Here is a 12,500-nt window from a genome sequence, read left to right on the forward strand (position 1 = left end):
ACCTTTGCCCCCAAATGCAGATGGCTGTGAACACATTGTTCCTCATCACCATAACCTTTCAGTACAGATGTGCTCCGCCCACTCACACACACACACACACACACACACACACACACACACACACACACTGGATGTGCAGTCGGATTCTCTTCTTTTCCTGAGTCCTTAGGAATTGTACTTCACGTCTTTCCTTTCACGGAATAAATCAATCTAATCTCAGCTTCACGCTGAGGACCTAAATAACATCACACACACACACACACACACACACACACACACACACACACACACACGTTAAAGTATCCTTAGGTGACCTGTGTGCCCCTGGTTGAACAGGCAGAGTGTGTGCTGGTTGTGTATTTGTATTTAGGTAATGTGTGTGTGTGTGTGTGTGTGTGTGTGTGTGTGTGTGTGTGTGTGTGTGTAAAAGTAGTTCTGGTTCTGAGGTTCAGTTCTGAAGGACAGCAGGGGACCCTGGTGCTGGTCTGTCAGGTCTGGCCCAGAGTCGGGTGGCAGAGGGGCGTGATCTTACTCTCTTATTCAGAGTCGGGGGTGGCAGAGGGGCGTGTGCGTGATCTTACTCTCTTATTCAGAGTCGGGGGTGGCAGAGGGGCGTGTGCGTGATCTTACTCTCTTATTCAGAGTCGGGGGTGGCAGAGGGGCGTGTGCGTGATCTTACTCTCTTATTCAGAGTCCGGGGTGGCAGAGGGGCGTGTGCGTGATCTTACTCTCTTATTCAGAGTCGGGGGTGGCAGAGGGGCGTGATCTTACTCTCTTATTCAGAGTCCGGGGTGGCAGAGGGGCGTGTGCGTGATCTTACTCTCTTATTCAGAGTCGGGGGTGGCAGAGGGGCGTGATCTTACTCTCTTATTCAGAGTCCGGGGTGGCAGAGGGGCGTGTGCGTGATCTTACTCTCTTATTCAGAGTCGGGGGTGGCAGAGGGGCGTGTGCGTGATCTTACTCTCTTATTCAGAGTCTGGGGTGGCAGAGGGGCCCCACGGAATAGCTGCACTCCACCCTACAGCACCGATAATCACACACACACACACACACACACACACACACACACACACACACACACACACAAAACATTTCCTCTCAGATATCTACCAGAGCCGTCATCAGGCACACACACTGGCATATCTGGAACGCACACACACACATCTATGAAACTTGACTACATCAGAGCCACCCCGTCTGGCAGGTGTGTGGGAGTTAAATATGAAAGGTCACGTAGCATGCATGAGTTTCACCTGCAGCCTGTGTGTGTGTGAGTGTGTGTGTGTGTGTGTGTGTGTGTGTGTGTGTGTGTGTGTGTGTAGCGTAGCATGCATGAGCTTCACCTGCAGCCTGTGTGTGTGTGTGTGTGTGTGTGTGTGTGTGTGTGTGTGTGTAGCGTAGCATGCATGAGCTTCACCTGCAGCCTGTGTGTGTGTGTGTGTGTGTGTGTGTGTGTGTGTGTGTAGCGTAGCATGCATGAGTTTCACCTGCAGCCTGTGTGTGTGTGTGTGTGTGTGTGTGTGTGTAGCGTAGCATGCATGAGCTTCACCTGCAGCATGTGTGTGTGTGTGTGTGTGTGTGTGTGTGTGTGTGTGTGTGTGTAGCGTAGCATGCATGAGCTTCACCTGCAGCATGTGTGTGTGTGTGTGTGTGTGTGTGTGTGTGTGTGTGTGTGTGTGTGTGTGTAGCGTAGCATGCATGAGCTTCACCTGCAGCATGTGTGCGTATGAGAGAGAGGGACAAGAAAGAGAGAGTGAGAGAGAGGGATGAGAGAGAGAGAGGGACAAGAAAGAGAGAGTGAGAGAGAAAAATAGAGAAGGAGAGAGAGAGTGAGAGGGAGGGATGAGAGAGATATACAGACTGTGTGTAGGTGTGTGTGAGAATGAGCAACACAGAGGTGGAGAAATACGCTGACCATGTGCGTGTGTGTGTGTGTGTGCCTGTGAGTGTGAGGGTGAGTGTGTGTGTAAGTGTGAGTCACAGACTGTGTGTGTGTGTGTGAGTGAAGCAGAGCCCTCTCTGAATAGCATGTGAACTCTCTCTGTGTGTTACATCATGTTAGGATGTGTGTGTGTGTGTGTGTGAGTGAGGCAGTGTGTCTCTCTGTGTGTTACATCATGTTAGGATGCCGTAATCTGCCTTAATCCCACTGGCTCCGTAACCCCACGAGGATTAGAGTAAAGAGCAGGGTCACACACACACACACACACACACACACACACACACACACGTCACACAACAACCTGCACGCTCACACACCAGCAAGCACACACAGGTACATGTCACACACACCAGCAAGCACACACATACTGGTAGATACATGCCCAAAAGGCACACACACACACACACACACACACACACACAGTCTCTCCTTTGCTCTACTGTATCAAAGGTGTGAGCACGAGGAAGTAGTAATTACACCCACACACACACACACCCACACAGTCATAACCACCTGACACCCACACAGTCGTAATCACCCGACACCTACACCCACCCACACCCACACCCACACCCACACCCACACCCACACCCACACCCACACCCACACCCACACACACACACACACACACACACACACACACACACAGCTGCCTGTGAGGCATCAGCACACCTGTCCTCTGGGGTCGGGGCCCTTAGACAAACACACACACACACACACACACACACACACACACACACACCTCTGCAAATCCCTGTGAGCACACACACACACACACTGAACACACCTCTGCAAATCCCTGTGAGCACACACACACACACACACACACCTCTGCAAATCCCTGTGAGCACACACACACACACACACACACACACACACACACTGAACACACCTCTGCAAATCCCTGTGAGCACACACACACACACACACACACACACAAACACACAGAACACACCTCCGCAAATCCCTGTGAGTACACACACACACACACACACACACACACAAACACACAGAACACACCTCTGCAAATCCCTGTGAGCATACACACACACACACAAACACACAGAACACACCTCTGCAAATCCCTGTGAGCATACACACACACACCCAGAGCAGGTAGTGGCTAAAACCCTTACAGGAAACACATATGCACAGTAGCACAGGGAAGACCTGTGAGTTTACATGCGGGAGAGTGTGTGTGTGTGTGTGTGTGTGTGTGAGTCCAGGCTGGACTATAAAGATGATTTACAGCTCTGCCGCCCGAGCCACCTGCACCCACACCACTGCTAACGGAGTATCCAAGCAGACACACACGTACACTCAGGAGAGAGGGGAGAGAGAGAGAGAGAGAGGATGGAGGGATGTGTGTGTGTGTGTGTACTCATGATCCACACAGTTGAAGGGTAGCATGATTCAGGTGTGTGTGTGGTTATAAGTATAGCATGCTTCAGGTGTGTGTGTGTGTGTGTGTATAAGGATAGCATGATTCAGGTGTGTGTGTGTGTGGTTATAAGTATAGCATGCTTCAGGTGTGTGTGTGTGTGTGTGTGTGTATAAGGATAGCATGCTTCAGGTGTGTGTGTGTGTGTGTGTGTATAAGGATAGCATGATTCAGGTGTGTGTGTGTGTGTGTATATAAGGATAGCATGATTCAGGTGTGTGTGTGTGTATAAGGATAGCATGATTCAGGTGTGTGTGTGTGTGTGTGTGTGTATAAGGATAGCATGATTCAGGTGTGTGTGTGTGTGTGTGTGTGTGTATAAGGATAGCATGATTCAGGTGTGTGTGTGTGTGTGTGTATAAGGATAGCATGATTCAGGTGTGTGTGTGTGTGTGTGTGTGTATAAGGATAGCATGATTCAGGTGTGTGTGTGTGTATATAAAGTCATATTTAAAGAGGAAGTGTCCTTATGGTAAATTAGTTCTTAAATTCGGTGCCAATATACAGGAAATCCCTTCGGTCTCCCACAATCCTCTGCCCTAGAACACACACCACTCACACTCTTTCCTCTCTCCATCTCCCCCCCTCTTTTTTCCTCTGCAGGTCTTTTCTCCCTCTCTCTTTCTCTGCAGGTCTTTTCTCCCTCTCCCTCTCTCTCTTTCTTTCTCTGCAGGTCTTTTCTCCCTCTCTCTCTCTTTCTCTGCAGGTCTTTTCTCCCTCTCTCTCTCTTTCTCTGCAGGTCTTTTCTCCCTCTCTCTCTCTTTCTCTGCAGGTCTTTTCTCCCTCTCTCTCTCTTTCTCTGCAGGTCTTTTCTCTCTCTCTCTCTCTCTCTTTCTCTGCAGGTCTTTTCTCCCTCTCTCTCTCTTTCTCTGCAGGTCTTTTCTCCCTCTCTCTCTCTTTCTCTGCAGGTCTTTTCTCCCTCTCTCTCTCTTTCTCTGCAGGTCTTTTCTCCCTCTCTCTCTCTTTCTCTGCAGGTCTTTTCTCTCTCTCTCTCTCTCTCTTTCTCTGCAGGTCTTTTCTCTCTCTCTCTTTCTCTGCAGGTCTTTTCTCCCTCTCTCTCTCTTTCTCTGCAGGTCTTTTCTCCCTCTCTCTCTCTTTCTCTGCAGGTCTTTTCTCTCTCTCTCTCTCTCTCTTTCTCTGCAGGTCTTTTCTCCCTCTCTCTCTCTTTCTCTGCAGGTCTTTTCTCCCTCTCTCTCTCTTTCTCTGCAGGTCTTTTCTCTCTCTCTCTCTCTCTCTCTCTCTTTCTCTGCAGGTCTTTTCTCCCTCCCTCTCTCTCTCTCTTTCTCTGCAGGTCTTTCAGTGCCCATCTCTGAGCCCCATTGGTCTGTTCAGAGTGTGTGTGTGTGTGTGTGTGTGTGTGTGTGTGCGCACTCCACGGCTATGCAAGCGTCGGTGCGGCCGGTAACTCGAGCCGTGTGGCTGCAGGCTATGGGGCGGCTGCAGCTGGAGGCTTCTGGGTGGCAAAGCCATTGTCCTGAGGGTCACGTGTGTGTGTTTGTGTGTGTGTGTGTGTGTGTGTGTGTGTGTGTGTGTGTGTGTGTGTGTGTGAGTGTGTTTCCAATCAGCCTCCTGGAGATCAGAAAGGCAGTCCGGGTGTGTGAAGGCAGCGCAGGGTCCTATATGGTTCATGTCCGGGTGTGTTTGTGTGTGTGGGGAGGGAGAGGTGTGTGTGTGTGTGTGTGTGTGTGTGTGGGGGGAGGGAGAGGTGTGTGAAGGTAGCACAGGGTCCTACATGGTTCATGTCCGGGTGTGTTTGTGTGTGTGGGGAGGGAGAGGTGTGTGTGTGTGTGTGTGTGTGTGTGTGTGTGTGGAGGGAGAGGTGTGTGAAGGCAGCACAGGGTCCTACATGGTTCATGTCCGTGTGTGTGTGTGTGTGTGTGTGTGTTTTTGCTCCCAGACGCCACATTGTGCCGTTTTACTGCCCTGGGACAAAGAGCCGTATCCATAACAACCAACTCCCAATCCTGTGTCCTGACTCTTCCTGCTGAAGCCCCTGGACCTCCTGTCTGTGTGTGTGTGTGTGTGTGTGTATGTATGTGTGTGTGTGTGTGAGACCTCCCATCTGCTGGGATGATGGATCAACGCAGATGCCGTTCTCGCCACTCAGAGCAGAGAACTGGGGAGGGGACCGCTGTCAGATGTGTGTGTGTGTGCATGGAGGGAGAGGTGTTTGTATGTGTGTATGTGTGTGTGTGTCTGGAGGGAGAGGTGTGTGTGTGTGTGTCTGGAGGGAGAGGTGTGTGTGTGTGTGTGTGCTGGGAGAGTTTGCATCTGAGGGTGAAAGATGTGTGTGTGTGTGCTCCTGCTCCAGTTCTAGATATCCACAGACTAACCCAGACTGCACCGGTTCTCACACACACACACTCTAGAACAGGACAGAGTACATTTCAACCACAAGAGTCTTTTCACACAGCAGAGCAGACAGAGCTGAGCCAAACACACACACACACACACACACACACACACACACACACACACAGAGAAAGAGATACACACACACACACACACACACACACACACACACACACACACACACACACACACACAGGGGGAGAAAGATACACAGACATACACACACACAATGTAAAGGCATCCCACCTATGCTCTGGACACACATGGCCCTGATGTAAAGGCCCCAACATGTCCCTGATGTAAGGGCTCCACATGTGCTGCTGTCCCTGATGTAAAGGGCCCCACATGTGCTGCTGTCCCTGATGTAAAGGCGTGTGTGTATGTCCCTGATGTAAAGGGCCCCACATGTTCCGTCCCTGATGTAAAGGGCCCCATATGTGCTGTGACACACACACGTCCCCGATGTAAAGGGCCCCACGTGTGCTGTCCCTGATGTAAAGGGCCCCCATATGTGCTGTGACACACACACACACACACACACGTCCCTGATGTAAAGGGCCCATATGTGCTGTGACACACACACACACACACACACGTCCCCGGCTGTGGCTCCTGATGCAGCTCCTCTCACAGAATAAAGGCCCTCTGATGAGCACAGATGACTGACAGGCCGAGGCTTGTAGGTGTGTGTTTGTGTGTGTGTGTGTGTGTGTGTAGGTGTGTGTGTGTGTGTGTGTAGGTGTGTGTGTGTGTAGGTGTGTGTGTGTGTGTGTGTGTGTAGGTGTGTGTGTGTAGGTGTGTGTTTGTAGGTGTGTGTGTATGTGTGTGTGTGTGTGTGTGTGTGTGTGTAACCGAGAGGCCCGTCTGGCATTCCCGATGATGTCACCACTCTGGCTGTGGAATGTCAGCCTTGCCCTTCTTGACGTCACAGTTGCCTTTTGGTAGCCGTCCAACATGAGGTGAAATGTCCTCTGGCAGTGAATGTGTGTGTGTGTGTGTGTGTGTGTGTGTGTGTGTGTGTGTGTGTGTGTGTGTGCGTGTGTGTGTGCAGTGCTGGGTGCTGACGTCCCAGTGGATGTTTCACTCGCAAACGGTTACAGTAGATTCATTCATTCATTCATTCATTCATTCAGTCAGTCACTCATTCTTTCAGTCAATCACTGTCTCATTCATTAATTTAGTCACTGATTCATTTGTTCCTTCATCCATGCCTTCATTCACTCACTCACTCACTCACTCACTCACTCACTCACTCACACACTCACACACTCACACACTCACTCACACGGCTCATCACACACTGCCAACCATGTGGGCCCTCGGCCAACAGCAGAGCCAATGATACCAGCGGATCTCTGCCTAAGCAGTCAGGTTGTTGGAGAATATATCACCTAATGGGCGGAGACTGGAGCCACTCACACTTATGGTGTATGGACTGGGGCCCCGGAGCACACAGGTATCAGAGAAGAGAGGGATGAGAGAGAAGAGAGAGAGAGAGAGAAGAGAGGGATGCAGAGAGGAGAGAGAGATGCAGAGAGAAGAGAGGGATGGAGAGAGGAGAGAGGGATACAGAGAGGAGAGAGGGATGCAGAGAGGAGAGAGGGATACAGAGAGAAGAGAGGGAGAGAGAGAAGAGAGAGAGAGAAGAGAGGGATGCAGAGAGGAGAGAGAGATGCAGAGAGAAGAGAGGGATGCTCTAGAGAAGAGAGAGATTCAGAGAGAAGAGAGGGATGGAGAGAGGAGAGAGAGAGAGAGAGATGCCCTAGAGAAGAGAGAGATGCTTTAGAGAAGAGAGGGATGGTTTAGAGAAGAGAGGGATGGAGAGAGGAGAGAGGGATACAGAGAGAAGAGAGGGATCCTTTAGAGAAGAGAGGGATCCAGAGAGGAGAGAGAGATCCAGAGAGAAGAGAGAGAGAGATGCTCTAGAGAAGAGAGGGATACAGAGAGAAGAGAGAGAGAGATGCTCTAGAGAAGAGAGGGATCCAGAGAGAAGAGAGGGATCCAGAGAGAAGAGAGAGATCCAGAGAGCTAGCTGACCTCCATGCCCTCCCTGTCCCCCATCAGCATGCTCTCACTTCAGCTTCACCCGCATGTGCCACCCTCCCTTCACCCGCATGTGCCACCATCCCTTTAGCTTCACCCGCATGTGCCACCCTCCCTTCACCCGCATGTGCCACCATCCCTTCATCTTCACCCGCATGTGCCACCATCCCTTCAGCTTCACCTGCATGTGCCACCATCCCTTCAGCTTCACCCGCATGTGCCACCATCCCTTCAGCTTCACCCGCATGTGCCACCCTCCCTTCACCCGCATGTGCCACCATCCCTTCATCTTCACCCGCATGTGCCACCCTCCCTTCACCCGCATGTGCCACCATCCCTTCATCTTCACCCGCATGTGCCACCATCCCTTCACCCGCATGTGCCACCATCCCTTCACCCGCATGTGCCACCATCCCTTCACCCGCATGTGCCACCATCCCTTCACCCGCACGTGCCACCCTCCCTTGCCCAACTGCAGGGCAAAAGCATGTGATGATTATGACACTGTGATGAGGAGTGGGTATAGCCACTCTGCTGTGACGTCACTGTGATGAGGAGTGGATATAGCCACTCTGCTGTGACGTTGCGCCACTCAGCTGTGACGTTGTGCACCAGAATATCACTGTGCCTGAAAACACAAGCCGCCGTCACGCAAGTTACGCAACAGCACTTTACCCCGTATTTGCCCCAGATGATGACGGGAGAAAAAACAGCGTGTTGTTTGTTTCAGGCTCTGCACAACATTGCGGTTGATTCAAAGGGGACGACACACGCGACCCTCTTCTTTCGGTTCAGGACTGCCAGAAGTAAACCGCTGGCTGTGAGCAGTGACGTTCAGATACTCAAACCAAACTCGGGGAGTATTGCTGTTCTTACAGCACCCACTGTCGATTTGATAATATGCACACACAGATCAACTCCCTTCTATTTAATAAGAGCCTAATAATGAAAGCCTGCAATGGCAACGCCGTGTATGTACCGTACGAAGTGTTCCTGTGTTTATGTTCTTGAGATGCGCAGCGACTAGGCCCTTAGTGACCGAACACGGCCTTCCAGTTAACGACGTAACTCTTTTTCCATCCTTTGGTCTGTAAACAAGGGCGCCTTGACTATACCCTGGGAAAAATGCCTTCCCTCACAAACAGCCCCGCTCACCATACGAGTTCACCGCATGACTTGACACTGGCTGTCGTGTCCGTTTTTCAGGTGGAAATTGTGTCAAGATGTAATATATGCAAGAGAGACCTGCTAGCTATCTGCCCTAGCCTAGCCCGACTGCATCAACATAACCACGACCGCACATTTTAAGCCAAAGCCCATACGTCATAAACATTAAGACAGCAAGTCGACAGTAGCGTTAGCCGAAAACATTACAATCATGTTCCAACCGTAAGCGAAATTATGGTTGTTGTAAAAACAAATCATGGGATTTGTGGGAAATAATTAGTTGAAGTGATCAATATTTATGGAAACAAATCGCACCAAAATATAGATTTGGTTGGTTTCAAAATGTCCTGCATATTCAATGACATTACATACGTAGGTAACGTTAGGCATTGACACAGTCAACAGACATATAATTCCCTGCAAAATAAAAGAATAACGCGTTGCATCCTTGACAGACAAGAGCCCACCAATGGGTGACCCAATTAAATAGCCTAGCGTGCTAACTCGTCAGAAAATGAAAAACAAACGGGTTCGGCTTTCATCGTATCCGATACCTCTGAAGACCGGCGAGTTCGGACACCGCTCTGGCGATCCCCGGTTGTTGTCCGGCGGGGAAGGTCTCTGTCGGGCGAACAGACGGCCGTCCACCGAGCCGTTACCAGCCGGGTTGGCGTGCAGCAGAGTCGGGCTGGTTGGACTGGAACAGCCGGGAGACGTCAGTCCTGCTGTGAGGTGGTTCCCGACTGAGAAGGAGGAGGGAGAGCGGGTTGGGCTGTGCTGATTTCCACGCAGTAACTGGTAGGGGACCGTGGCACGGATGGGCTGCAGCCGGCTGGAGATGCTGTTGCTGCTGCTGCTGTTGTTATTGTAGCTGCCGCCGGGGGTCGATAAGGTGGTGGGGGACCCGTCGTTGCTCCGCTTACCCCGTTGAGGCTGCTGGTGATGACTGGAGTTCGCAGGGGATGCTGACATGGTTTGGCACTACAGCGTTACTTCCAAGTTTAAAAAAAAAGTATGCAGGAAGGATCAACAAACGGGAAATAATAAAACTTTACAAAAACGGTTTGAAAATCCCTGAAAGTGCTCGTTTGGAAGACCACTGAAAACAGCAATGCAAGTGTTCAAAACAACGAAGTTTGTTCACAACGGGTTGAAAATGACAGTTCACACTGTTTTCGAGTTAGCTTTGTACGCTAAGCTTGATAGGGCTACATGTTTGTCTGTGAAGATTCGATATTCTCCAAATAACTTCGGTTTGGTTCACTGTCGAACCCAAGATGAAAATATGCAACTTTCTGGAGTAGTCTGGTGCTAAAATAAGAGTATATCGCGAAGATAAAAAATATTTTAAAAGTTCAGGCAGAAGAATGCGTAGGCTAGATGGGTCGGCAGTCTCGGCACCCCTCTCTCTCTGCGTTACTCCAAGTGACAAAACCAGTATCGGCACATCTACTGGCTCAGAGGAGGGGGGCGGGATACTATGGCCTTTGTGAGGCTGTGATTGGTGGAGAGAATATATGGCAGAAGCGTGTATTGGCCTGATGACAGTGATTGATTACGATGAGCCAATGGATTCATTGAAGGCTTAGATAGTGTGAGTAGTTACCTTGACAGTTTTGCGATCAAGGGGTTCCGTTCCTGGTTGCGGAATTAAACACAAATGGACTACGAAGAGATTGAGCTAAATGTGCACTATTGATACGAGTTTGCTTCATTCACACACCAGAACACAGAAAGGTGCAATATTAAATCAAACACAATAATAACAAATCTCTTTTTAAACCGCTTTAATAAAATACTTCATGATACCATGACCAAACTAGTGTCCAACACTGGTGACTTCGGATCCAATGTAAAGGGGAGGTGTAAGAGAAGAACCAGAGAGGGTCATTATAACTTCTAAACAAACAAACAAATGGCCAACCGATCCCATTACACACTCAATAAATATGCTGCACAGCCAAGTGAAGGAGCCTTGATCATAAAGTGCACTTGATTTGTGTTTAGTTCATAAGGCACACGGTGGTAACATGCGCCAGCACCTGAAGAGGGCCATTCACACAGTTCATTATCTTTCTCAACCTTGAAGACTGAAGGCTGAAACCTCATGAAAGTAGGGCCAGGTGGATAAGTAACAAGTTCAGAAAGCACACCTGAGACCTGCGTTCTTCTTTAGCACGCTTTAAAGCACACCGGAGACATCTGCATTCTTCTTTAGCACACTTTAAAGCACACCTGAGACCTGCATTCTTCTTTAGCATGCTTTAAAGTACACCTGAGAGACCTTCTTTAGCACACTTTAAAGCACACCTGCATTCTTCTTTAGCACACTTTAAAGCACACCTGATACCTGCATTCTTCTTTAGCACGCTTTAAAACACACCTGAAAGACCTGTATTATTCTTTAGCTTTAAAAGTTGGGGCATATAAACATTTATGGAAGTTGGACAGAATACCAAACAAAACACAAGCTCGAAAATAATAAACTAACCAACAACAAACAAGAAAAACAGGATTGTAAAAACAATAATAATATTCACATTTATATATTATTATTATTATTATTATTATTATTATTATGTGATTATTGCGTGTTGTCATTTTTGTAAGCACAATATGCATGAATCAGATAAGACTCATCCCATTGGCTTAGGTTATATAAATACATAACGTCACAGTTGTACTGCGCTCCAATCAATAATCAATCAATCAATCAATCAATCAATCAATCAATAATGCTGAAATTCCGCATACACAACAGCCCAAACTAAGGGACTAAAGCCTACAATATCATAAATAAAAAAACACATAAACATAAACTGCAACAAACATGCAAAACAAACAACAGTAATGTCTTGAACCGCACCTCCAGCCACAAGTGACAACCGTTCCCGGCTCCTGTATGAGTAAGGGTTCCTCGTGTTAGCTATGGCTCCTAGCGGCACCTGTATGAGCTACAGTTAGCTATGACTCCTAGCTGTATGAGCTACAGTTAGCTATGACTCCTAGCTGTATGAGCTATAGTTAGCTATGACTCCTAGCTGTATGAGCTATAGTTAGCTATGACTCCTAGCGGTAGCTGTATGAGCTATAGTTAGCTATGACTCCTAGCTGTATGAGCTATAGTTAGCTATGACTCCTAGCTGTATGAGCTATAGTTAGCTATTACTCCTAGCGGCACCAGTATGAGCTACAGTTAGCTATGACTCCTAGCTGTATGAGCTACAGTTAGCTATGACTCCTAGCGGCACCTGTATGAGCTACAGTTAGCTATGACTCCTAGCTGTATGAGCTATAGTTAGCTCTGACTCCTAGCGGTAGCTGTATGAGCTATAGTTAGCTATGACTCCTAGCTGTATGAGCTATAGTTAGCTATGACTCCTAGCTGTATGAGCTATAGTTAGCTATGGCTCCTAGCGGCTTATATGGGTTATATATCATTCCTGTCTAGTATACATGTTTATTACGTAGCAAACTATAGCTGAAAGTCCTGTTCTGTAGGCCACTGGAAAAAAAGAAAGGAAATACATTTGACATTTATGACAACATTTGCAT

General features: G+C 48.8%; 2 protein-coding genes across 5 annotated transcripts in view; both read right to left on the reverse strand.

The window, feature by feature from the left end:
* Positions 1–10,377, reverse strand: part of glcci1a (glucocorticoid induced 1a) — a 25,843-nt gene extending 15,466 nt beyond the window's left edge. For all 3 annotated transcript variants that reach the window (XM_031585727.2, XM_031585725.2, XM_031585726.2), the window contains exon 1: positions 9,500–10,377. In XM_031585727.2, the coding sequence (XP_031441587.1) occupies positions 9,500–9,917 (418 nt within the window). In that variant the 5' untranslated portion in view covers positions 9,918–10,377. The remainder of the gene's footprint in view (positions 1–9,499) is intronic.
* The window catches only part of umad1 (UBAP1-MVB12-associated (UMA) domain containing 1), a 26,264-nt gene continuing 16,413 nt past the window's right edge, over positions 2,650–12,500 (reverse strand). Inside the window, exon 5 of one of the 2 annotated variants that reach the window (XR_004165796.2) lies at positions 2,650–2,684. The gene's annotated coding sequence lies outside the window, so the exon portion shown is untranslated. Of the gene's footprint in view, positions 2,685–2,755; positions 2,772–12,500 lie in introns of those variants that run through there. The other variant, XR_004165797.2, reaches the window with a different exon arrangement.

The sequence above is a fragment of the Clupea harengus genome, chromosome 19, assembly GCF_900700415.2.
Source record: "Clupea harengus chromosome 19, Ch_v2.0.2, whole genome shotgun sequence".
Lineage (NCBI taxonomy): Eukaryota > Metazoa > Chordata > Actinopteri > Clupeiformes > Clupeidae > Clupea > Clupea harengus.